Source organism: Phoenix dactylifera, chromosome 18 (assembly GCF_051530095.1).
Source record: "Phoenix dactylifera cultivar Ajwa chromosome 18, Ajwa_hap1_PhDact_Kaust_v1.1, whole genome shotgun sequence".
Classification (NCBI taxonomy): Eukaryota; Viridiplantae; Streptophyta; class Magnoliopsida; order Arecales; family Arecaceae; genus Phoenix; species Phoenix dactylifera.
The window spans coordinates 10,571,543-10,598,763 of NC_143207.1; the positions used below are offsets into that span (position 1 = coordinate 10,571,543).

At 35.8% G+C, this 27,221-nt stretch overlaps 2 protein-coding genes across 26 annotated transcripts in view; one reads left to right on the forward strand and one right to left on the reverse strand.

Annotated features, from left to right (window-relative positions):
• Positions 1–2,972: 2,972 nt before the first annotated feature.
• Positions 2,973–14,375, forward strand: LOC103697145 (putative RNA helicase SDE3). Of its 5 annotated transcripts, none has more exons than XM_088714604.2 (6): positions 2,973–3,216; positions 4,718–4,789; positions 5,290–6,111; positions 6,200–6,373; positions 6,463–7,911; positions 12,525–12,761. In XM_088714604.2, exons 5-6 carry the CDS (start codon positions 6,664–6,666, stop codon positions 12,633–12,635), a joined length of 1,359 nt encoding a protein of 452 aa, XP_088570730.1. In that variant the 5' UTR covers positions 2,973–3,216; positions 4,718–4,789; positions 5,290–6,111; positions 6,200–6,373; positions 6,463–6,663; the 3' UTR covers positions 12,636–12,761. The 5 variants fall into 5 exon arrangements, with proteins under 5 accessions (XP_088570730.1, XP_088570728.1, XP_088570729.1 ...); XM_088714602.2 differs by having other exon boundaries at positions 2,973–3,193; XM_088714603.2 differs by lacking the exon at positions 2,973–3,216 and adding an exon at positions 3,415–3,520.
• The window catches only part of LOC103715695 (cycloartenol Synthase-like), a 94,729-nt gene continuing 81,813 nt past the window's right edge, over positions 14,306–27,221 (reverse strand). For 19 of the 21 annotated variants that reach the window (XM_088714596.2, XM_088714586.2, XM_088714585.2 and 16 more), the window contains 6 exons: positions 22,792–22,838; positions 22,529–22,672; positions 22,190–22,367; positions 18,454–18,534; positions 15,530–15,613; positions 14,306–14,576 (listed from right to left, as the gene is read on the reverse strand). In XM_088714596.2, the coding sequence (XP_088570722.1) occupies positions 14,457–14,576; positions 15,530–15,613; positions 18,454–18,534; positions 22,190–22,367; positions 22,529–22,672; positions 22,792–22,838 (654 nt within the window). In that variant the 3' untranslated portion in view covers positions 14,306–14,456. Of the gene's footprint in view, positions 14,577–15,529; positions 15,614–18,453; positions 18,535–22,173; positions 22,368–22,528; positions 22,673–22,791; positions 22,839–27,221 lie in introns of all 21 variants that reach the window. The other 2 variants (XR_016398948.1, XR_016398949.1) reach the window with 1 other exon arrangement.

The following is a 27,221-nucleotide window of genomic DNA, read 5'->3' on the forward strand; positions in this document are numbered from 1 at the left end:
GAGGCTTGCTATTTGGTTAATATATCTTATGCATCAATCATGAACCAAATTGCAATTCAAACATGATGTTATATTTTTCGAGTATATAAGTTTTGATATTATACTCTAAAAAATTGATTAGATTGCTCTCATGTTGCTATATATTTAATATATTGGGCAAAAGATCTTAAATGAACAAGCTTTCATAATTGTTATTAAAGATCTTTCAAAAAAAGGGGGTTAGATTTCCATTCGTGCCTTTTTTGAATATCAGTCTTGATACTTCTTGAATTAACTTGAAAAAGGTTCCACCTACACTTAATTTGAAAACTATCTTTGGAATCACATTCGATGTGCTCTCATTATAATTTGCTCTGAAATCATCTTAATTGGCTCTGATCTATACTCATTAATGTTATTCTGACATTATTGCCTTGAGTTATATGATTCATATTTGTGCAATAATTCGACATGCATTGACTGAAAATCAGAGTACAATAAGAAAAAGATATTTGAGTATTATTTACTGCTTTCTGCTTAATGTTTCATTATCTTGCAACCTTTTTGATGTTGTCAAAAAGGGGGAGAAATATCTGAGTATATGCTCATAATGCTTTATGTGTTGATTATGTTAAATTAATTAAATCTAAAGCATTATCATGAAGTATATTTTAAAGATATATGTTTTCTACTTCATGCAACTTAGCTATGCATTAGTTCTAGAACACAATCAATTTTATATTGCACATACTCCAAGTTTTGCCATCATCAAAAGGGGGAGATTGATGACCCAAAGATTGATTTTGATTATCACAAAACTTTGAAGTATAATTACTAATATTTGTGTTGGAAGAAGAAAGATAATTTGTTTTGCAAGGAACATAACGAGTTGGAAAAATACAAGAAGGCCTCAAAAGTTCTCAAAAAGTTGAAAGAAAGTTATACTTTATTGGTCCAAGTTTCAAGTTCAAAGGATTCAAGTTGGAGGAGCAAATTCAAACAAAGATTCAAAAGAATAGTCCTCGAGTCGACTCCTGGAAGTTCAGAGTCGACTCTGGCACTCTGGAGTTTCAAGAAACAGTGCGAGTCGACTCTGGGATTCTGCGAGTCGACTCCGACTGAGAACAGACAAAAAGATAGAGAGTTGATTTTCAGCGCTGCAGTGCTCGAGTCGACTCCCAGCCGAGTCGACTCCCAGCCGAGTCGACTCCTGCTTTAGCCGAGTCGACTCCTACTTTAGCCGAGTCGACTCGAACACGCTGGGAGGCATAACAGCTAGTTTTTTCTCAACTCCAACGGCTCTGTTTTTGTCTCTAACAGCTAGATCTTTGTTCCCACGACATCCAAAGCTATAAAATCAAGGAAAGAGCTATGGGAGAAGTAAAGGAAGTGGGAGAGAACACATAGAGAAGAATTTTCAAAGAGATTTCAAGAGAAACCTTCCAAAAGCACAAAAGGGCCTTAAAGCAAAAGAGAGAGAAGAAGAGCATCCGAGTGAATCCCAAAGCTTCCTCTCCAACTGTGTGTTGCCTCAGTGATCCTCTACCTCGTGTGAAATCAGAAGAGGGTCAAGTAAAGAAGAAGCCGAGTTTCTTCATCTGCAAAATTTGTTTGAGAGCTTCTTCTCTTTACTCTACTTGTTTATATTTGCTATATCTGCTTGTTTAAGAAGCTTGTATTTGCTTTAAATTCTTATTTTAAATCTTGTAACTTGACTCAATCAAAGGATTGAATCAAGGGGTTAAGGTTTGTTGGTGAGCCAAAGAGAAAACCAACGGTGTAAGGTTGTGGTTGGTGAACCGGAGAAAACCAACTGGGTTTGATTGTGAACCCGAAAAAACAATCGGTTGGTTCTAGTCGGTGAGCCTGTGAAAACCGACCGAATTCGTTGTGATCTCGTGAAAACAACAAGTTAGGTTGTGAGCTTGTAAAACAACCGGCTGTAGTCTGAGGGATTATAGTGAAATTCCCAAGAGGTCTTGGGGAGTGGATGTAGGTGCTGGGGTGCACCGAACCACTATACATTTTTGTGTTTGTAATGCCTTTTCTCTTGTGTTTCATGCCTTACATTCATACTTGATTGTGTAATATCTCTAGCTTTATTTCCTATTGATTTATAAGTGATTGTTTAGAATTTGCTTAGCTTCCACTCTATCCTTACCATTCATATAGATTATAATTGCTCTAGCTTAATCTTCCACTACTTTACTTGTAATTGCCTAGAGTTTAAGTAAATAACATCTTATCATTCCGCTGCATTCAATTCAAAGTAAATTAGGAAACATAATTTTTTAGAAAACCCAATTCACCCCCCTTCTTGGGTTGTCATGTTGGGCAACATTACTACATTTTTATATTTCTTTCTCAATTTATATTTTAATTATTTAATCTATATATATTTTAAGTTTAAGCTTCTCTGCATCATTGATCATCTTTGGGTCCAAAGATATATCAATAAGAAGTCGACTCCAGATTTTTTTTTTCCTTTTTGTTTTAAATTGAAAATATTGATCCAAACATAAAAGATCTTACATATAAACAATCTCTTACGAAAACTAGTTTATATGCGTATATTGTTGTGCATGGCTAATTTTAAGAGCAGCACTAGCTTGCAATACATAGGGCGTGGGTATGATTCACATAGTGATGCTATCACCATATGGACATTGCCGTCTTCCTAAATTATTAGCCAAATCCATTTATCTTAAAAAAAGTCGTGTTATGTAAATAAACAAGCTCTTATGCGCATCCACTTAGATGCTTATTTTTTGTCATGTATCATGTGAGGAATGGTAGCTTGCAAGATTACAGGGTCATCTAGTGCAATTTACGTGATATTATCTCTTCATGCAATGGACAATTGAAGATCCAGCTGGGAAAACACATGTAAGACAGGCATAGGACTGGATTGACTGTTCCGTGTTCGGATTGGTGTAGATATGCAACGTGGGGGGGGGGGGGGGGGGGGGGGGGTGGGCCCAAAGGATCTACCCTTTGTGTGCTCTCTCTTGCTTTTCTCTACTCTTCCGTTTCATTGGCTTCGCTCTTTTGAAATCCCCCACCCCAAAAGTCCCATCTCCGTGGAAGTAGTCGTTTCGATCCGTCTTATCGGTAGATTGGGCCACGAGGTTTCGCTCGTCTCCCTTTAGCATCGATGGATTGATTCCAGTCTCCGTCGGGCATAGCGAATCAGTTGTGTTTGTTTGATCGGAGGGTATTATTTCTTCGATTCTCGAAGTAATCACGATTTGTTGATTGCTCGTGTCGAGAATTTGGGCTTTGTTTTTTACCATTGTCTTTAGGCTGTTTTCTCTAAATCTATCGCTTTGGGAGCTTACTTGTCTTACTTATAGATGGAGATATCTATGTAGGTTTTTTTTTTTTTTTTTTTTTTTTGGGGGGGGGGGGGGGGGGGGGGGGGGGGGATTTTTGTGGAAAATATCTTTTAGTTTTTTCTGAAATTCTTGAAGCTTCTGTTTATCTCCAGTGTAAATGGTTTCGATCATTCAAAGGGTGTAAAAAGATGGATTTTGGTATCCAGGTTAGAGTTCTTCTTTTGTAATCTTTGGCATTTGGCGATTTATCCGTGGATATCTGTTGTCTTTGATTTTGATCTAAAGGACTGTGTTTTTTTTTTCTTTTTCCCGAGTTATGTTGGCATTTCCTGTTCTGGAATTTTTGTGGTACTGGCGGTTTCTTAATATTTTTGATGAATTCTGTGATGCTTTTTATTGTCTTGATTTCCAATGGTGTCAATAATCCAAAATGCAGAAGAAAAAAAGGGATAAGATTGCGGAATCTGCGCTAGATTGTTTTCTATGATATATGGCATTTAGAGCTATTTTATGGATTGAAAAATAGCTGTAAAAATGTGGTTGTTTATGAATCTCAATGAACTGGATTTAGTTGAATTATGTATCATTGTGTTGACTTAATATCAATTTTTAAAATTTTTTCAAAATATATAATGATTTGGTTACTTCATTTTTGATGTTTTCAATCATCTGAAAAATAATTGTGATCTGGGTTAAGGTTGTCTTCTGCAATCTATGGTATTTTGATCTGTTTTAGAAATACGAAAGCTATGCAAATGCAGCTATTTTTGAAATGCATGTGGAAATAGATGTAGGTTCTTCATGTTACTTTTTTTATGGCATTTATATTGTTGTAATTCTTGGTAGTTTTCCAGAATTATGCATTGGGTTGTTATCTCTCTTTTTTTTTAGGAGTTTAGTTTTTTAAAGAAACATTTGCCTTGTTTTTATTGGTCTCCCGAAACATAGTTGACAAGCAATCCAATCCAAGAGTAAGTATTTTTCTTTTAATTCCTCCACATGTATTATGCTTTTGGATTATGAGAATGGGGAAAATATGCAGCATCCCAATTTAGCAGACTATTATCAGTGTTTGGCATACTTTATTGCTGTAATCTAGACTAAACAGCAGTGTCTGGCATAGTTTATTGCTGTTACTAATTTTTGGGGAGGTTTTTTGCTTTCTTCTTATTGTTTTTTTTGCCTATTTTTTTGGGGAAGGCTTTTGCTGAAATCTAAAACATGGTTGAATGACATTATGAAAAATTTTCCGATACTGACACTTGTGTTAATAATTTTTGATGATTCCAATGTTGAAATATTTCCTTTTGTTTTTTAAAAAAGAAAATGTTGAGGTGTTTATTTGCGTTGTTTTCTTGTTAAGGGAACCCATATGTCATTTATCATATGCTTCTTGAGTGCAGAATCCATGAGCTTGAAGACTTTTCTGCTTTAGTCCAGATCTATTTGTGGGGCCTCATTATACTTCTGCTAAGGTTCGTATAAATGTGCCTCATGTATATGTTTAAATAGTGCTTATTAATGCTCTTGTTCATTACAATAGATCTGGTTCTTTTTACATTAACTGATGGAAAGGGGTTTCATACATTACATTGGTGAATACTATTGTATTTATTTATTAATATTATTGAATTGTTGATATCCTTGTGTTCGGTGCATTTTGTCAACGTGTTAATTTTTCTTATTGCTGTTATTGATCATCAAGGTGTTTTCAGTTTTATCCGTATTCACTAATGGAAAACAGTTGTGTGAAATGGTGTTACAATGCCACTGTAATAGATACCCCCATTTTCATTACAAACATTACTTTTTTCTAATTATGGTTATCAATTGGTTTTCTTAATTGGCTGTGATATTTTTGCTCTGAAACTTATTTCCTTTTTTCTTGATAAAATAGATGATATTGCTTCTACCAATGTCCTTATGTTAGAAAGGGGTAAAAGGTGATTTCTAATGATCCTTTGGCATCATGCAGGATAGGCAACTGCTCAAGTGAAGGTTCTTTGTTACAATGGGTACTCTTGGTGAAAAGACTTGGGATGAAGAATACTCCGTAGTCGGAGAAAAGCCAAAAGTAGGGTTCCTAGATTTTGAGGATGACAAATACCTCCACTCTTTCAATCCACTTGAAGAAGGTTCTATCGTAATTACAATTCCTTTCCCTTTTGTTCATGGGAGGCCTCGGTCTGCTCTCATAGGAGGAGCATACACAGATTCAATCAATATTAAGAATGCCACCAGCGATCCAAGAGAACTGTGGAGTGTTAGGATCTTCTCTTCAAATCATGAGGACAGCTATGTTCTGTTGTTGATGGAACCTCCATCTGATGATGCTGATGAGGAGGTGAAATGTAGCTTTATGGGGTTGAAATATTTGGAAGATAGGGTTCTTCAGCCTGGACAGACTCTCACAATTTGGCTGTCATGTAAACCAAAAGAAATTGGCTCGCATACAACAGTTGTCCATTTTGATCTTGGTGATGAGAAGATTGAGAGGGTGGCCTTTCTACTAGGGGAGGATGAAGTCTCGCAGTCTTTATTTTCTGATAAGCCATATTCAAGAGGTTCCACCCGGAAAAAGAAGTTTGATTGCGACCAGTATGTGGAAAGTCAGCACCCATCTCGGGCATATACACGGGGATTTCAATATAGACTTCCTCAATTTGCCATACGCCAAGACATTGGTGCAATTGTTGAAAATCAACAGGTCCCTGAAGTCGTCACGAAAGGATTGAATATTAACAACTATGCGAGATATTTTAGCACACTGCTTTCCATGGAAGAAATCTATTTGGACGTAGGTAAAACACTCTTGTTCTCAGAAGAGTAATCAAAGATTAAAGATGCCTTTTGTTACCTTGCTAACTGTTAAATTGCTTTTGCAGAAAGAAATGACAGCATATGACATGGAGTGCGTGACCATGAAAAAGAGAGGTAACCAGATCTTGTCTCTTGAGGTTCCTGGATTGGCTGAGAGAAGGCCTTCACTGGTTTATGGGGACTATATATTTTCCCAGCTTGCAACTGACAGTCCAGATGATGACCGTCGTCCTTATCAGGTCTTTACCTCTTTATGAACCTGTGCAATACTCCAGCCTCTCACTAGGCTATAATATTTGGTTTGACATAATTGGTGGTTTTTCTTCAGGGTTACATTCACAGAGTTGAGGCTGATGCAATATTTTTAAGATTTGATAAGAACTTACACAGGCGTCATCGGAATAAGAATCTCTACAATGTTAGCTTCAAGTACAACAGAGTGAATATGAGGAGGCTGTATCAGGCAATTTTTGCTGCAGAAAAATTAAGGCTGGAGTTGCTCTTTCCTGGCCAGTCGTCTCATTGAAGGATGACTAAACCATCATCTTTTATGCCACTGAAGGGATTTCTAAATAGGGAGCAAGTGCGTTCAGTTGAAATGATACTTGGTTGTAAATGTGGTCCTCCTTATGTCATATATGGACCTCCAGGAACGGGCAAGACAATGACATTGGTGGAGGCAATACTACAACTCTACAAAGCCAGGACAAAAGCATGCATTCTTGTTTGTGCTCCTTCAAATAATGCAGCAGATCATATCTTGGAAAAGCTGCTCAACGGGGAAGGAATTGGCATTCGAGAAAACGAGATATTTAGGCTAAATGCCCCCAGCCGTCGTTATGAAGATGTTAAGCCTGAGTTTATCCAGTTTTGCTTCTTTGAAGATACGGTCTTTAAAGGCCCTCCGCTCAGAGCTTTGTGGCGCTACAAGATCATTGTATCCACTTATATGAGTGCATCTCTTGTATACGCTGAAGGCATCGGCAAAGATCACTTCTCCCACATTTTCTTGGATGAGGCTGGCCAAGCCTCTGAGCCAGAGACGATGGTTCCCATATTGAACTTTTGTGTACCAAGAACTGTCGTTGTGCTAGCTGGAGACCCCATGCAGCTGGGGGGCCTACAGTTTATTCGGGAGATGCAGAGTTATGGTTTAGGAAAATCGTACTTGGAAAGGCTTTTTGAGTGTGGATATTATGAAATTGGCAATATGATCTATGTGACAAAGCTGGTAAGAAACTACCGTTGTCACCCCGCAATCTTGGAGCTCCCTTCAAGGCTTTTCTACAAGAGTGAGTTGATTGCTTGTAAAGAGGAAAAAGCATCAAGTATTTATGATTCAGTGGGTCTTCCCAACAAAGATTTTCCTATTCTCTTCATTGGAATTCAGGGATGTGATGAGAGGGAGGGCAGATCATGGTTTAATAGAATTGAGGCTGGTAAAGTAATAGAGATTATAAGGAAACTGACGAGGAATACTGATATAGATGAGACTGCTATTGGCATTATTGCTCCATATCGTCAGCAAGTACTCGAGCTAAAGAAAGCCCTTGAGTTGCTTGAAATGCCAGATCTGAAGGTTGGGAATGTCGAACAATTTCAGGGGCAGGAAAAGCAAATAATAATTATATCTACGGTTAGGTCAACTGTCAAGCATAATGAATTTGACCGGCTGCACAACTTGGGATTCCTCAGCAATCCTAGAAGGTTTAATGTTGCCATAACTCGTGCTAGATCCTTGCTAATTGTCATTGGAAATCCACACATCCTTGCTCAGGTACTGCTCATCCTTTTGACTGCCATAGTTTCAATACCTTCTTTTTCTAATTTGTTCCCTTTCCCTTTTATTTTATTATCTCCTTTTTTCCATTGATAATGTAGTTTATCTGATGTAATGGTTTCCATGTGCTCCTTTGTCATGCCACCACTTGGTTGCAAGCAAAATAATATTTGTGTAAGGCCTCTCTAAATGTCATGTCATAATTATCCCAAATGTGGTTGTATTGGCCTTGCAATTATAGATAGTAAATCAGCAATAGTTGCATAGCCATTTGTGCTGCTCGGCCACCCCTTATCCCTTTATGGTAGATTGCCCTCATTGGCCATCATGTGATCCAAATAAAAATCATTCAAGTGATTGATAATTTTGATATATGACATGTGATGATGGATGGTAGGCAATAACTAATTTAACCTTTGTTTTGATTCTCTGAAATTTTAGGTTATTTATAAACAGGGCAAAAGAGCATGTACTTTGCTTGTGTACCCAAGTTATGGTACATGTGCATCGACCTATCGTCCCATTTTTTTTGGTGATTTACTTCTTAACTTCATACATAAATATTTTTTGTATTGACTATATAAAAATCAATAAAAGTTAAATTTGTTTCAAAAAAATACACCACCTATCTCAATAATTAGTGTACAATGATCTAATACTTTGTGCACTTTTTTAAATATGGAACTTTATAAAGTTTATTGCAAACAAAATATGCTATCTAACTTAAGAAATAGTTTATGATTAGTTAGTCCATCATATATTTTTAAATTATAAAAATTTTAATATGTTTATAAATAATCTAAAAAATTTTAGAAATCTAAATAATCATGAAATTTAATTTTAATTGAAGACTTTTGTATATTAGGCCTATACGTACACCATATGGAAAAAGTCAACCTGAATGGATTTATTTTTGCAATGTTGATTTAAAATTTATTTAACTCCTAGGTTTGGGTGGAAGTTGTGCACACCCCCAATTGACACCAATATTGTGAAAAGCTGGTAGAATGTGCACATCACAAATGCAAACATGCTTCCAATTTTTTTCTTGAACTTTGCCTGGTTATTATTTTCGAAATTATTTATTTAGAAAAATTAATTTTTAAAGTAAGTAATAGCTCAAAAATTTTAATTCGTCAGGGTTTTAGAATAAGCAACTCTGCATCTTACCTAAAAATGAACTTGAACAAATACTGTATAAGCAGATTAATTTTGGATTAATAAGATTTCTGGGCATAGGTTTTGGGGCCAAACCCAAAATGCCCAAAATTATGTTTTAGCCTAGATTCATTGTTTAAAGCAATGAATCCAAGAAGCAAATCAAAATTAGATCAAATATGGAGTTTCCCTGTGTTTAGTAATTAAAGCATGACTTTTGGGCCAGTTTTTTTTTTTCCAAGAGAGAGAGAGAGAGAGAGAGGATAAGGACCTTGCGGAATTGTCTTTTGAGGGCCAAAATTTTCAATTCCACTGCAAAATGGCGGATTTGAAGCTCTGTTCCCAGCTAGAGATCTCCACCGCTACATTCAGGTGTAAAGAAGTGAAGAGGGTGGGCCAGGTGTTTTTTGTGGTCCAAGCGATATTGCTTGTGAATTGATTGGTTTGGCAGATTTTCATGCAATCCTGGTATGTATTAGGATGCCTATGCATATATAGTAAGCGTCGATATATAGTAATTTTTCCCATCCCTGACCTATATTGGCATTGGGGTTGGGACTTTAAACCTTGGCAAAGATCATTATCATCATACCAAAAACCAAGGGCCCATTCTACTTGTGCAGGCATCGGATGGCCCAAGGTCCGACTCCATAAGTGACATGGATGTAAGAATCAACACTCTGGAGCAACTATGGTTGATTTATCAAAGTTTTGAAGTCTAGAGAATTTTTTAATGTTATTTTTGGATGTATGGCAGGCTACAAATAAGTTTTTTAACAATTAAAGCCTTAACATGGAAAATTTGATAATTTTCCCAAAATATAATCTGTATACATGAAAAACTACATCTAGGAACATGAAAATATATAAAAGATCTAGAACTGATTATATAAACTCTAAGGAAAAAATATTCTATGGATAACTTTTTATAATGTAAGACATGAAATATTTTTGATTATCATGAGTTTGCAGATCGTGTTAGTGAAATTTTGTTTATTTAGCTATATGAAATGAGGGGGCGAGCTAGGTGGCTCAAGGATCATAGCCACTTGAAAATTGAAAATTGTACAGGCCATAGTAAAGTGATGGGTGATTTAGTTAGGAAAGTCACAATTATATATAATCACAGATTCAAAAATCATGGGAACAAGACAATATCATTGCTACCGTACCATTTCAATGTGAAACCAGCATTACGGATGCCAAGACACTGAAATCATTGATATTGGCATATACTGGTTGTACCAGTCCATATGGTGTGTATCGATGAGTATCATACATACTATACCGGCTAGTTCTGATGGTTAATTTTGATGCTGTCATTTTTGGTATGTACTAATGGTATAGGTATTATACTATTTCAATAGAAAACCATTTATACGATATATTGAGCTATAATTTAAAGCATGAAAGGGATACATTTGGAAAGGAGAGGTGATGCGGGACACCTTTGATGGCCTATAAAGGTTTTAGTGGGTCTTAATGTCATCGAAAATTAGGGTTTTGATGAAAAGGTCATCTTATTGTCTTGTTATTGGTAATAAGGGAGAAAAGGTGTCTTTTGGTGATTACAAATAATTATAGGGTTCACAAACTTTTTGTTTTGAGCCTTCAAGAAAGAGACATAGGTAAATGAATCTAGGGTTGATCAGGTCATAATTGAAGGCAAATAGTTGAAAGAAAAATAATTTCATATTTCTGAAATAAAAATATGTATATGCTCTGTAGTAGATAATTATTTGAAATAAAATGCAGAGCTATACTTTTCAATATTGCAACAACACAGATTTTTGTAGTGCAGAAAATCCGCAGGTAAGAAGAATAACTGCAGGAAAATGGGGAGAAGACATGTGGTACAACGAACTAGAGGGGAAGGAGAGGGAAAAGAGAAACAAGATAGAGATAAGAGGGTTAGACAGGAAATAATAGGCCAAATTTGTCTTTCAATCCTTTTCTTTCACCCAAAAAAACCACTAAAACTCTTTCTTAGTTTCCGGCCATAGTGCCTTTCTATAGCCTTTGATGATTTATTGTATGAGCAATCTAGGACTCTTAAAATGCATTCAACTTGTTTGGATTCAATTATGATCTATGAAAATTAGGAACTAAAGTTTATCTAAGACAATTCAACCACTCACTTATCGGACCCAACTAAGACCCATGTGGAAAGTCATAAATATTTGTTGTGAAAATCTAATATGATCAGGTCTTAAAATATAAGTTGCACAAATCAGAAAACATAATCTCAAATTTTTAGAAATCTTGGCAGTAGCTCATCCGTGAGCTCTAGGGGAGTTTCTTAGCCAAAAATTGAAGATTGGAGAGAGAAATTTAAGAACAAGCTGAAGCTTTTTTCTTTCTCTTGAAAGAATATAATGATAAGACACCTGTTGTAGTCCGCATAAAACTCTAATGACTATCTTTTATTATCCTAATAGGGGTCAACTTCTTTCCTTGGATTTCTTATAAAGAGGATGTAGATTACATCCTACTTTGGCATCTAGGTAGATCCAATCAAGGTTGACAGAATCATCCTGAACCTTCTGATTCATGGCGTGCCAAGATATACCAGCAGCGGATCGGGATGATTACAACCTTCAAATTGAGAAACTGGTTAAGAAGGGGGAGAGGGAGAAGGAAAGAGAGAGAGAGAAGGGGGGGAGTGAGTGTGAAAAGGAGGACGAGAGAGGGAGGGTGGCGGATGGCTGGCGGAGGGCCATAGAGGGCTAGAAAGGGGCAAGATATCTCGGAGGGGGCCTTCTTTAATTTTGAAGAATTTAAGTGAAGCTGGAAACCCCCTTGCCAACTTCACTTGAATAATTCAAAATAAAAAATTAAGAGGCCTCCCTTTGGCACTCTTGTTTCGAACGAAACAGAAAAATTAGAGGATGGAGCCCCTCCTCCGCCCCTCCGCATCCCTCCCTGACCCTCCACCAGCCATTGGCCACCCTCCATCTCTCTTTCTCCCTTTCTCCCTCGATCTCCCTCTCCCTCTCCCTCCCTCCCCCTTCTGTCTTTTTCCTCTCTCTCATTCTCCCTCTTCGCCATCCTCTCTGCCATGTCGGGCTGCACTCCAACAGCCTCTGTGGGCCTTCTCCATCTCTCTACCTCCTTTTCTCCCTCTCCCTCTCTCCCTCTTTTCTTCTCGTCCGTTCTCTCTCTCTCTTCCCCTCTCTACTATGTTGGTATAAGCTTGGCACAAAACAACATGGGAGCATACCAAACTGTGTCGCCGGACAACTGGTACAGACTCCGGTACTATCACAACAATCCTTAGATCCAATTATATAGCTTTAATAAGATATGCATTGGTCACCAAATAAAAGAAAACGAATGGATATTTTTTTGCGTGTTTTTAATACATTAATTTTTGAACTAGATAAAATTTTTAATATATGTTCTGTTTCTTCCCAACAAAACTTGGTGGCTTAACTTGCTTGATTTTATATTAGGGATTTAAGCATCAGGATTCGCTCCAACTACTTTGCCCCCGTGATAACCCCAAGAAGGAAAGAGCCCTTAGTCAAGTTGCTATATCGGTTTTCGATTTTCCATCAAAGTGATAAGACAATGCTTCATCGTACTGACTTGTAGAGCCTGATACCAAGCATATTATATCATATTGAAAATGTACTAGTATATCAAGTTTCAATACATTACAGGGGTTGAATTGGCTTGTTCTAGGTGAAGCTGATTGGTTTTGCCTGATTTTATATTGTACAGACCCATACCGGCTGGTTTAAGGTGGTATTGCACCTAGGCACGAGAAAAGGGTCTCTGGACTCTATATTGGTACCGAGGGTACAGGTATAACACCTGATACCAGTAGAACAAACCGTAACATTTCTGGCAAGAAAGTGCATTGAATTTAAGGAAGGGAGAATGTGAGGGCTGGTCCATTGACCAGCCCGGACATGATTTGGGCTGCATGCCCATTGAGCAATGGCCCATACAGCCTCTGCGCATGGAGAGAAAGAATCGGACTCCGATCAGGAGTTCTCTTCTTCCTCCAATTCTATCGGGAGGAGGAGAGTGAGGGCGATCGAATCTTACCTTTTCTAAGTTGGTTTTTATCGATAAAAGGACATTTCTTCCTCTCCTTTGTCATCCATTAGATGTATAGATCTCTTGTTATTTCGCAATGAATCTACATAGTTTTTGTCGTTGATCCAACCGGAAGAGTTCGCCGGAGACAAGGTAAGCTTTCTCTCTTCCTTTTTCGGTCTTTGGGCCACTGCCTTCACCTTGATCTGACAAATTGTCGATGGATCACGGACAAGCTTCCCCTATTTTTTTTCCTATTTTTCTTCCATTGTGGCCAACTATCGTCGAGCGTGGCACGTCGTCGACACCACATGGGTCATCGACTGTTAGGGGTTGTCGGCAACGAGCGGCTGCTACAGCAAAGCACCTCTCATTGCTCGGGAAGAAGAAAAGAGAGAGAGAGCCTAACAGTTCCCTCTTCTCTTATTTTCTCTCTCCACTCTCTAGTTTCTCTCTTCTCCCTCTTTCTTTCTCTAGGAGGTTTATAGATCCTAGTACAAGGTCCTGTCAACCTGATCTACAAACCCGAGTTAATCCCTCAAAAGAGGCCCTAAACTGCTCTACGCCTACTAGACCGATCACGCCAGCCCTGTCAAGTGTCTATAGAATCCATTGATGATGAGTTCTGTTGGACGACCTTAGCCTGATCGAGTCAATGCAATATAATTTATTGATCGAGTCGCTCAAGCCTAACCCACTCAAAACCGTCAAATGTCATCGTCCAACTAAGCGTCTCTGTTTCTTGCTACTTTAATTCCATTCAAGTCATTTAATAGAGATTAATTTTGCTTTTAATATTTTTAAATGGGTTTAACAGATTTACCTAGCGACATTTGTCGGTCTAAGGCGAAAGAAGTAAGTAGATTTTACACTTCTTATTTATTTTTAAAATTATCATATTTTTTCTGCATAAGATTTGTTTGTGGAAATATCATATTTTTCTTTATCACTAGTTTTAAAAATAATGTACTATGAAATTCTTTATTTGGCAATAATTGTTATTTTTATTAATTGATGCATTGACATGGAAAAACTTATGCTTGATCCAATAAGGTAATGTAAGATTTACTTACTGAGCTGTGTTGCCTATATATCTCTATTTTTATTTCTCTTTCTCTAAAGGAAAAGAGTCGATACGAACGAAGGATGGTCCAGGCAAGAGACTACATATTTTCTTTTTCCAAGCAGATTTTTCAAGCATATTCCACACTTTAAATATAATTAAAGCCTATTGGCTGTTCCAGCATACTATAGTTCTTTCATTTGGAGATGTACACGACATGGAGAACTACTATTAGTATCCAGGCAACAACAGTGATATAAGTAGACGTCTAGGCTCTTCATTTCTTGGCATGGAGAAAGACTTCAGTCGAATATTTTCCAAGAGCCCATGTTGGAAAAATGTTCCTGTAGTTGCTGTAAGTGAACATGAGAGCATTGCCAAAGCACCCTGTAATTTCCTGCACTTAAAAAGAATGGTCATATCCAGTATATAGAGGAGGAGAGTCAACAACAGCAACTATTCTCACTTGACATTTCAGAACTTCAATTCAGACATCCTTTCATACGCCAAGCTTATTGAGCTTCATCAAAGACATACAGATGAAATCATTCTACCATCCTATTCCCTTCTAGCTTGGGCATATTAAGCTATATGTAGAGATATTAAAGTTTCACAATAGGATGATGGAATCAAAGTACAAAAAGAGAGCACTTTCTTTTTCTTTTGCCATATACCCCACATTGGACGGAGAGCACTCAGTACCATATAGATCCATAAATAAGTTATTTAGTTAGATTTTGTATAAAGGATTTAAAATATGCGGTGGCAGTCAAAACATAAGGAAACAACCTTCAACTAATAAATAATTACCAACTGATAACAAGAAGTGAAAGCACAAAGGGAGAGAGAACACGTTATGGGCCGTCTAAGTAGAAGATTATGGCTGATTATGTTTCAACTGCCTAGAAAGAAAAATTCATATCGTTTTAAAGACCTCTTACCTATGCATTGAGCAGAGGATACAGTTTCAGGATCATTTATGAAGTAAAATTCAATAGGTTTGCATGTTTCTAAAATCAGAAATGAAAGCAAAATGTTAAAAAAGAGCCGTTGAAATTCTCTAAGTTCTGTCCTTGTAGCTAACAAGTAGGACAAATTTAAATAATATGATTTTGGTCTTTAGACATCTCAGATGATGCCATCAAGACCTATTGTAGATAGCCTATCATTCAATTTTCCCTCGTAGTTTAGTGAATGAAAAACATGAAGCATAATTGTCAAAAGGATATTGAATTGTTTCCACTTGGCCCCATTTAATAAAATGCATACATTGGTTTTTTGAGATGCTACCAATTAATTGTTGGCACCATTACCATATAATTATTTAGCTGATAAGTAATGGTGACTTACTTGCTGTGGAAATTCACCACTCTCCAATTGCATATTAATCAACAGTTTTGCAGCACGGTGTAAAGGTATTGGATCTCTTTTAGCCTGCTCCAAAAATAATTAACCAAATATTAAGCAGTCTGTTTCACATTCACATGCCACTTATTCAATGAAATGTGTGTGTGTGTGGGTGTACATATAAATATATATATAAACCATGCAGTAGAAGGGAACTATGGTGCTAGTACATTAAAAAGATGGTCTCTTTTCGCACTAGTCCTTACAACCTTTCATATTTCCATATCAATCCCTTCAATCTTTATATTTGGATATTGATCCCCGCTATATGCTTTGTTATGTATATTAATTATTCCTACCAGTGTTTCTCAACCACCAAGGATAAAGGTTACTACAGTTGAAAAAGATTAAAAAGCTCTTGAAGTGGACTGAAGCAAAGAGAAATTGGGGACTTATATATGTTTTTGCTATCACTCCCCTCCCTCTTCTCCCCTCACCCCAACCCACCGCCACCTCTCATCGCTTTCCCCACCACTCTCTTCCCTCTATGGGCGAAATAGTCAACATGGTAGAAACTTTTAGCAAACTAACACACACTAGAGGAATAAACCAAAAATATTCGGTTTAAGCCTGGATCACTAAGGTCCTGTTTGGGGAAGCTGTTGGCAGTAGAGCTGTTAGAAGTAGAGCTGTTGGAAGTAGAGCTGTTATAAAAAGCCGTTTGCTGTTTGGTAACTACATTCGTAAAGTGTTGTGGTACTTTGTTTTGTGTTTGGTAAACAAACTGAGAAAGTACTTTTGTATGACAAAATTACCATAAAGGATATTGCATAGTACTATACAACAGAACATAATAAAATATAACATAAATTAATACATAAATATACGATATAGTATAATATTATTATAATATAAAATAATATTATGTTAATATAGCATAATAATAATATAATTATTAGAGTAAATTAATATTTGGTAATATAACATAACATATTAATGTATTATGATATAATGTAATATATATTATATTTATAGTATAATACAATAATAAAAGTATAAAATATTATAGTTATTAGTATAAATTAATTTCTCATAATATAACATAATATTAAATTATATAAAATAACATATTAATGTATTATAGTGTAATGTAATATAATACAATATTTATAGTATAATACAATAATAAAGGTATAAAATATTATAATTATTATTATAAATTAATTTTCCATAATATAACATAATATTAAATTATTTAAAATAACATATAAATGGATTATAATGTAATGTAATATAATATAATATTTATAGTATAATACAATAATAAAGGTATAAAATATTATAATTATTAGTATAAATTAATTTTTCATAATATAACATAATATTAAATTATTTAACATAACATATTAATGTATTATGATATAATATAATATGATATTATATTTATAGTATAATACAAAAATAAAGGTGTAAAATATTATAATTATTAGTATAAATTAATTTTTCATAATATAACATAATATTAAATTATTTAACATAACATATTAATGTATTATGATATAATATAATATGATATTATATTTATAGTATAATACAAAAATAAAGGTATACAATATTATAATTATTAGTATAAAATAATTTCCCATAATAATTTTACATAATTTTCCATAAAATAATTTTTCGCCGTCCAAGGGCTCTTCTTCGTGGTCCACGCTCGAGGAGGACCTCAGCGTGGGCCGCGAGGTTGATGATAAAAAAAAATAATAGATTGATTTTGGAAGGTATGGAAAAGGATTAAAATTTTTTTCTTCTAAAATGTGGTTCAAGAGATGCATACAAAAATTGAAAAGAAAAATACCTTTTCTTACGAAAGGGAGTCCGACGGCTAGGGTTCTTGGCTCTAGCAGATTTTTAGGTTTATAAAGGGACAAACTATGTAATTATGTTATTTTAATATGGGCATTTTTGTCAAAAATACAGCTTTCCGAAAAAGCTGAAACAGCTTCCTCCCAAAAGCTCCAAATTGGAGCTTCCTCCCAAAAGCTGTTTTCAGCTTCCCGCAAAAGCTGAAACAGCTTTTTGAAAAATTTACCAAACACAGTTTTTCATCTAAAAGTACTTTTGGAGGGCCAGAAAGTGCTTTCTGGCCCTCCAAAAGCTCTCCCAAACAGGGCCTAAGGACTTATATGCAACAAATTATAGGAGTATAGGAAATATTATGCAAATATAAAAAATATAGGAATTAATACACAACTATGAAAGATTGTAGAATTTGATATAAAAAAACCCCTAAAAGATATAGATTTCCAATCAATACTTTTTGAGCCAGGCAAAGTCATATTTTCATATATCTAACTAGTCTTTTAGTAAGGATTCATGAACTTATTTAGTTAGTAGAGATATAAGTAGATGTACCATTGCAAGGTTTGAGGGGGCCAGATATAAGTAGATGTACCATTGCATGAAGAGAGGCTATTTTCATATTTCAAATCTATGACCTCCAATTTACAATGGAGCAACCTTACCTTTGCACAAAACTCACCCTTTTTGATAGTAAGAGAATACTCTATCATTTAATGCATCGGGGAACTCCTTTGTAAATGAATCACCACTATTGATGGAGTTCTAATTTAAAAAAAAAAGCCAGAGACTCTCAATTAAGAAGCCACATAAAAAGAAAGATATGGCCATAGGCAGGAACCAACTGTGGAACATGATTAGCAAAGCTAACATAATATATCTATAATAAGGAATATTGATCATAATCATGAAAAAGTATGACATATCTGTAACTTTAATTGATTCAAAATATTGCATAGGATAGGAAAGTCGAAAAGGATATAATATTGGAAAATATAGTTTCATTTGAGGTGTCATCATCTTAGTTTATCTGAATATGACATTAAGTACAAATTATATAAACAAACCTGCCCAGCATCAATAAGCGCCAACATGGCCCATCCAGTTTGCACTGCATTAGCTCTATTTCCCTTAAGATTTGTATACACCTATATCAAAAGCAAAAGTGGTTTACAACTAAATGATAAAATGAACTAATCTAAAGATACCAATGCAGCTTTAATATCTCAAACTGTGTCAAAAATTCAATCTCTTATCCAAATATGGTTGAAGCAATTTTGATAAATATATTTAGGTTATGGTTGAAAAGATAATATTTTTTACTAGTAGTAGTCTAATTTATATTATTTTATGGGCTATGAATAGTAAAGCTAGCTAATGAAGTTTAGTCATATAACTAATAGCATTTTTAAATGTTAAAGATATGAAAACCAACAATTCGGAATATATCAAAGTAATATGCAAAAGGGTGAGGATTTGTTGAAAGTTATATATATGGAGTTGAAAATAACAATTTGTCTTCGATCATGAATAATTAATATTCGAATCATAACTCAAATGAACTCTAGCCTTTATTTAAATTTAAACCTATGAATAGAATTATGATAATGAAGTAATGTAAAAGACATTTTATGCAACCAATCTGAACATAAAAATTTGAAGTTGCAAGCTTAAAAAATATAATTAATAGCATCAAAATGGGTAGGATTAAATGGAACAAACTCTAATATTGTTCTAACCAATACCCAGCCCTTTGGGATGGAAAGCATCTCAGAGCATTTACAATCCTATCGTCCATGTCTTTTTTGATCTTAACTATAGAAACACATACTAATGTTGCCACATGTCCGAAGTATATCAACCATTTTTTTGGATCACCTTATTATTTATTAATACCACTCATAACTATCCATTGATTTAGTTGTTACAGGATTTTTCATGTTTTCCTACAAATTCAACCCAACAACCTTACTTTTACCTCCTCATTACACGATGTTTGAATTATGTATTCGTTCAATGTGTCTAATAGTATAGATGTCTAAATTTATCTTTAATCTTCAGCTGCACTAAGCAAACATATAACACTCAAAAAACACATCTTTACTTAGCCCAGCCTATGTTAGTTTTATTAATGCATTCATGTATATGGAGGATATGCAAAAAGAAGCAAAAGCAATTTATTTGTCAGATCTACCAATATTTGAACCATATCTTTAGCTCATCTATGGTGTCATTTTTGCACTCATTTAATAAAACAATAAAGAAGGCACACCTTGAGCATTAGCACTAAATCATTCATAGCAAGGAAGATAAAGTAGCATACAATTGAACTTCTATTTCTATAGAAAAGTGGAAAGAATTGTAGTCAAATTCACATCTCAAATACAAATCAATCAAGAGAATTATAATATAAAGTAGGGTGTGTCCAAATGTTCATTTTCCTTGGCTAAATAAAAATTACTCCCTATATGTTGCAGTTCTTCCTTGTAAAAGAATTCCAATAATCATATCCATATATAGCTATAAAACTCAAATGACTCAAGCACATATCTCGAATTATATCCCAATAAAAGAGCATAAGCCTAAAGGATTGGAATACCTAGAAAGACTTAAAGAAGAACAAAATTTTATATTCTAAATCTATAATCATCCCAATCTCCATAACAATCAGGCTCCCTTCCTCACACCAATGACATCCTTAAGAGCTTTAGGTTCTTGAATGAGAACAAAATTTTAGGTATGAAGGAAAAACCAAAAAAAAAAAATTTAGGGCAACCGTCAGTTCTAACTATTTGGATCGCTTCTTTCCTTATAACTATTTAAATTTTAGGAATGAACGAAACCAAAAATAATATCCATAGCTACCTTCAGTTCTAACTATTTATATCACTCCTTGTTTCATAACTGCTTAGTACCTTAATGGTGATCTACCACAAACCTAACACAATTTCAATGGCATTCTCATTCCACCATCCTCTTTTATGGAGGAAAAAGTACTTTCAACTCTACAACAGGATGAAAATTCTAATCTATCTTCAGTGGTAAAAGAAAAGGTGGCGCTTTACATAAGCTTTGCTTCTATTTGAGTTGTTGCAAACTTCAACAAATCCTTCTCTATATCATTCTTATGTAAACTCCAAATGATCGATGATGAAGGTTGAAATAAAATAGATCAATAGAAGTTAGCATAACTAAGTTTCATTTTTATATGAAAATTCAAAGTGAAGCAACTTTTTAGAATCTTCATAGGTAGGAGAAGATTTAGTAAGGGGGTTAAATCTTTGGAAAGGAAAACAAATTTCTTATAAGATGGATACTATTTTAGATTAAATTGATACCCCTTCATGAGATAACTCAACTTAATTCCATCACATTAGTAAATGTGAAGGGCCATTAAGTGATGCTACAAAGAAAAAGAAATCAAAATATGAGGAGAAAAGAGAAATAAGAAAAGACATGCAAAGTCCACACCATATGGTCAATAAAATCAAAATCCTCAAAAAACTACCAAAAGCTCTTATAGTGGAAGCTTGTCTACACCTCCGATAATACTAAACCCTAATCTATTCTAAATTGCAGAATTAACATGATCCTATTTTATCTAGGACCCTGAAAATGAAACTTCTTGACAAGAATAAACCTAAACATTATAATAAATCCATCTCCATATTTTTCTTGTACCTTCTAACCAATTTTTGACTCTGAAACATTTGAATTTGGCCAAGATGGATAATCCAAGGAACACTAATAAGATCTTTCCAAATGAGTAAAAGAATGCTAAGATCCTGTACTTGGGTGAAACCCAAATTGGAATTTGTTGATTGCCGATTGCTAGCTGATTTCTGTTCTTCATTCTGTCAGCTCATTAGATAAATGCTACATTAGGAAGCTAGCAATGATCCCAAAAAAACACAAAGATAGAACATAGGCAATGATATGAAGGACGCATTGCATGAAAAAAATAAAGATTATGAATATGCATCCGGAAAGATCACAATACTAGAGATGTTGTTATATGTGAATGTCGATGTATTGATCCTAGACACTTACCAATGTACAACATAACACAAATGATCATATAAGAGGATGAAGAAAGATAATTGTGAGAATCCGTATGGGCATATATTTAGTCCCATATTAACTATGCAATAATACCCTGCAGCTAGTCTTTCTGGATGAGGTCATGAGTTGTTACAAATGATATTAGAGCAGATATGGCCCATGGCCTATGTGGACTAAGGGACATTGTTGCTCGAGCCTATTAGGGCTGACTATGGGCTAATCATAGTGCTTGTGATTAGAGTTGAATAGATTTAGACCTTTATCCTGCCGAGGATATCAGAGCTTAAATAGAGGAAGTATACGAGGAGCCATGCGGGCATGTGTTTAGTCTCACAACAGCGACATACTAGGTATATCTAGGGTACCTATACCAGACCAAGGAACCAAATAAAATATTTAGGCTAGTTTTTTGGATGAGGTATTGGGTTGTTACAATAATGATTTGCACTTTTATTCACGACGTCTTGTAAAATCGAAGTTCCAACTTATGTGTTGCAAGAAAAATTAACATTTGATGAGCCACCTAAAACAGGAAATATATGTATGTATGTACATATATTGTATATATAAGATTCCTTTGAAGGTTGTAAACTCCTACAGATATAAAAAAGAAAAATGTTCAAACAAGTGGGCTAATAATAATAGCTCAATTATATTAAACCTCAGAAAAGGAAAAAAAGATTGATATCAAAATAGAACAAAAAGCAATGGAAAAAAGATTAGACCTTTTGAAAGCTTTACCTTGTTACGACATGATAGATAGCTCTCACCCCAACCACCTGAAGCCAACTGTTTTGACAACAGAAAGTCACAAGCTTTACGGATGTAATCGCTATTGTCATAGGACCTCCCTGCAGCTACCAACCCCTTTATCCCGAACCACGTGGCATAGGTGAAGCAGATGCCCCAACAACCAAACCTATTGGAAAAAATCCATGTCACTTTTCTCAAAGTTAGACAAACCACTGGAAACATGACACAATATCTCACAAAGATTAATGCAGATACAAAGAGTAATAATAATAATAATTTAATATGGAAATGAAATGCCCATGGAAAATAGGAAATAAGGAAGCAAACCAGGATCCATCAGGATTTTGCATCTTTTCAATGGCATTTACAGCTCTTGTGATACATGTTTCTATCTCTTGTTTGCGATAGTCAGGGTACAATTTCTTAAAAACTGATAGACCCTTAACTGCTGATGCAGTGCATTCAACGTATCTGCAACATGAACATTGTGTATTTGTAAGCAAGACTTTGGGGAATCATATCCCTAAAAATTTTATAGCACAAGGAAAGAGTTGAGGATAATTCAAGAAAAATTTGTGATAGAATCTTACGGAATTTCAAGTATAAGGTTTGCCATATTTTCGTCAGGATTCAATATCTGTAAATAGAAGATTATGAAATTTGGAAGCATATTCCAGCAAACAAAATTAAAGAAAACCAAAAGACTTAAGTTTCGTAGTATAATCTAAATTAAGTTTGTGCATAATATTTGTCGTAAGGTTTCCTGACTAGCATTCAAGGAAATAGGTAACACCAAGTATGCAGCGGCTTTGTCATGTGCTCCGTCACAATCATTTACAGTATGACTTACATACTTCCTCAACAATAAATTGATTGTCATCTCACACATGGATAAGATTTAGAGTAAGTTTTTCGATGTGAATAAAAAAGAAGAGTTAAAAACGAGGGAACGCAATGGGCAGCATGTGTAACCATTAGTTTTATTTCGTGTAAAACGTAGCCCATTTGTACATTTTATTCAGCTAACTAGAGTGTATTCCTCCAACAACACTGTTTCTTTTCTTCTTCATATTTCGTTCTTCAAAATAACTTTGATTCGTTCCGCTTTTATATTCTACGTAACTAGCATATATTACCTGCAAGTCATGTTGGGAACACTTCCATTCATGTTTGCTTTATAATTCTGTACAAGAATTTGAACTAGTATAATACCATGTTTTTATCTTTCCTAATAGAGTTGAGCAAATAGTTAGGAAGGACTGAGATCTTAGTGATCCCTTTGTTGGAACTCCTCTTGCTGGAAATGGTGCTTTCCTTGACTAGCTCCTTATCTCCCTTGCATCTGGTCACATTCTTTAAATGAATTTGGTGGTTTCCTCAACTAGCTCCTTATCTACATTGCATCTGGTCACAATCTTTCAATGAATTTGGATTTTCTTCCATTGCCTTTGACTCTTGACTTTGTAGGGTCAAATTCAACTATGTCCAGTAACAATGGCTTCATACTTTTTTTTTAACTTAATTTCTTTTGGGTATTTTTAACACTAGTTGTAAAGAGGAAAAAATTAAGGTTCTAATGAACTCACGGGCTTCATATGATAGTGGGCTGCATATGGGGTCTAAACAATATGTGACCTCCTAATCATTAGAATATCTCTAGTGGCCTTGTACAATGATCAATTATTTGTAAGCACGTGCATGACATGCTTCTCTCCTATCTGATCAATAACTTCCTCCATCAAGCTCAAGATGTACCAGGCATTATGCACTTTGTTGGATGTATCGACTTCTAGAAGGATATCTTCTTATCATAGTATGTCAAAACATTGATGATTCTTCTCCTGATAGGCCCAATCCAACCATCACACATCATAGTCAACCTATATGTGGGTCATTTGCTTTGAAAGGTAAATTCATTCCTCTAGTCCCTTCTTGTCCTTATTAAATCTTGCTATATATATCCTTCGATCTTGGAGGATCGATATCTTGACAAGCTTTCTGGATGGAACAAATCATGCTGCAGTAGTAGGTGTTGGAGGCAACATTTGTAGGTGTGTGGCTTAAGCAGAATGACTTTGCAATTGCTCTCTCTATGTCCTTTTTCTTCATCTTTTGCAACATCAAATTAATTCTCTACTACTTTGAGTCCTTGCTAGGGTAGACATATGAATTCAGGTCATGAGTGTATATAGTGCCCTAATTGGTAAACCTCTGCTTTTCTTTCTCTTCTTGCTATTGAAAGTCCCAAATGTGGATGCTATCCGACTGGCACCCCTATCAACTACCTCTCACTATCTAGATCCTCTGTAGCCCGGATTCACCTTGGAGGCCCTAAAACTAGAACCCCCATTATACTATGAGAGTCCAAACCATGAACTGTCCTAGCTACCTCCTTTCTCTATCATCGATAATTTAGAATGTCCCACATCTTATACATATATATATTATTGCCCAAGGAGACAACCCAAGAGGGGAGGGGGGGGGGGGTGAATTGGGTTTGGATTAATTATTGACAAATTAAAACTTGATTAGTAGATAATTAAATCTAATGCAGGCAGGTTAATTAAGCTACTTGACGAGGAGATTGGAAGAGACAAATAGCCAATGCAAACACAAAAAAATTTTATAGTGATTCGGAGCCAACCCTTGCTTCTACGTCCACTCCCCAAGCTTCACTTGGGAGTTCACTATAATTCCTTGGATTACAGCCGGTTGTTTTACAAGTTCGCAACCCAACTTATTGTTTTTGCGAGATCACAACGAACTCGGTCGGTTTTCACAGGCTCACCGACTAGAACCACCCGATTGTTTTTCCGGGATCACAATCAAACCCTTACACAGCTGGTTTTAACTTTGGCTCACCAACAAAGCTTACAACCCTTGATTCAATCCCCTGATTGAACCAAGTAAGAAAAATAGTTTGGAAAAAGATACAAGAAAAGCTTCTTAAAAGCAAATATGAATCAATATGAATAGATTAAAGTTAGAAGCCCTCAAATAGATTTCAGAAGAGGAAGAAAGGGCTTCTCGAACTCTGAGTCTCCTCTTTGAGTGCACTGAAGATTTAATGTCAGAAGAAGAGCCTTGAATGCGAAGAAAAAACTTTTAGGAATGAATTGAATGCGTTTCTTCCTTCTTTTACTTGTCTTTTCTCTCAATGGACTCTTGGTAGTTGGAAATGGCTTAATACACAGATGGAGTAACTCTCTTGCCCTCTACTACTATTTTCTCTAGCTATTTAAACAGTCCCTTTTGAAAAATAGCTATTAGACACTGATTTGTAGCCGTTCTGCACAGTCTGCACCTCCTGACAATGTATCCGTTGGGGTTGGAGTCGACTCGCTCGATCTGGAGTCGACTCGGCTGTTGCTGGAGTCGACTCATGCTTTACTGGAGACGACTCGCCCACTGTTCAGGATTTGAATTAAAGTGCCGTCCCGACCTGAAGTCGACTCGGTCCAATCCTGGAGTCGACTCGCCAAGATCTGGAGATGACTCGGCATTTTGGAGACGGCTCGTTCTCAGGATTTCAGAGATCTATTTTTCTGCATTTATCTCTCGAGTCGACTCGGATCCTCTTGGAGTCGACTCGGCTCTCAGAGCCCGAAAAATCGATCCTCTGTCTGTTGATCTGAGCTGCCTCGGAGTCGACTCGCACTTTGTTGGGGTCGACTCGGCTAACTTGGGGTCGACTCTGGAATTCTCGGAGTCGACTCGTTCACAGGGTCACTGAGTTTGGTTCTCTGCCTTTCAGTCCGCTTTTCTCTGAGAGTCGACTCTGGCATGATTAGGAGTCGACTCGCCAAACTTTGGAGTCGACTTGCATCCTTCTGGAGTCGACTCGGTAACAGGGTCTAGAAAATACTTCTCTGTCTTTCTGTCTGTTACTCCTTCGAGTCGACTTGAAACTGTCGGAAGTCGACTCGTCAAGCATCAGAGTCGACTCGAAGCCTTTTGGAGTCGGCTCGCTGACAGGGTCTGAAAACCATCTTTCTGTCTTTCTTTCTGTTCTCAGTCGGAGTCGACTCGCTGACAGGGTCTGAAAACCATCTTTCTCGTAGAGTATCGGAGTCGACTCGAGCTCGTGCCAGAAACTCTGAACCATTTGGAGTCGACTCGTAATCTTCCGGAGTCGACTTGAGAATCAGCCCTTGGTTCAAATATGGTTCAATACTTGTCCAACTTATTTTGAACCAAGGCTTGAGGCACTTAATTGAAAATATACAAATATATGCCTGAAATACTAGATTGAATTCATTAGTATAACATAAGATATATTCAAATGCTTTGAGCTCATCAAAAATCAATCACTCCTTAATCTCCTCCTTTTTGATGATGACAAAATATTGAGTATTTATAAAGTGAATTGCTCAGACATGAATTGACTTGGAGTAAAGTTTCAAAATGAATTCAAATGTCTAGTCATTTAGTGTATCAAAATTAAAAAGTATGAGTCAGTAAACTTTGAAATTAAGGCTCCCCCTTTCATTTGGAATTAAATAAGTCTTCAAAGCATACACTCAATTGTTTGGCTTATATTCTTTGATGACCCAAAGATTGATTTAAAGATTGATTTTGATGATCACAAAACCTTGAAGTATAAATACTAACGTTTGTGTTGCAAGAAGAAAGATAGTTATTTTGCAAGGAATATAGCAAGTTGGAAGAACACAAGAAGGCCTCCAAAGCTCTCAAGAAAAGTTGGAAGAAAGCTACAATTTATTGACCCAAGTTTCAAGTTCAAAGGACTCAAGTTGGAAGAGCAAATTCAAAGGAAAATCCAAAAGAATAGTCCTCGAGTCGACTCCTGGATAGTACGAGTCGACTCCAGGGAGTAACAAGGCAGAAACACAGAGAAGCTATTTTGGACCCTGAGAGCCGAGTCGACTCCTGAGGAACTCGAGTCGACTCCGATGGTTGGCAGGTCGACTCCAAAGGAAGCTAGAGTCGACTCCCAGAGGAAAACAAGCAAAAAGTTAGAGAGCCAATTTCAGACACTGAGAGCCGAGTCGACTCCCGC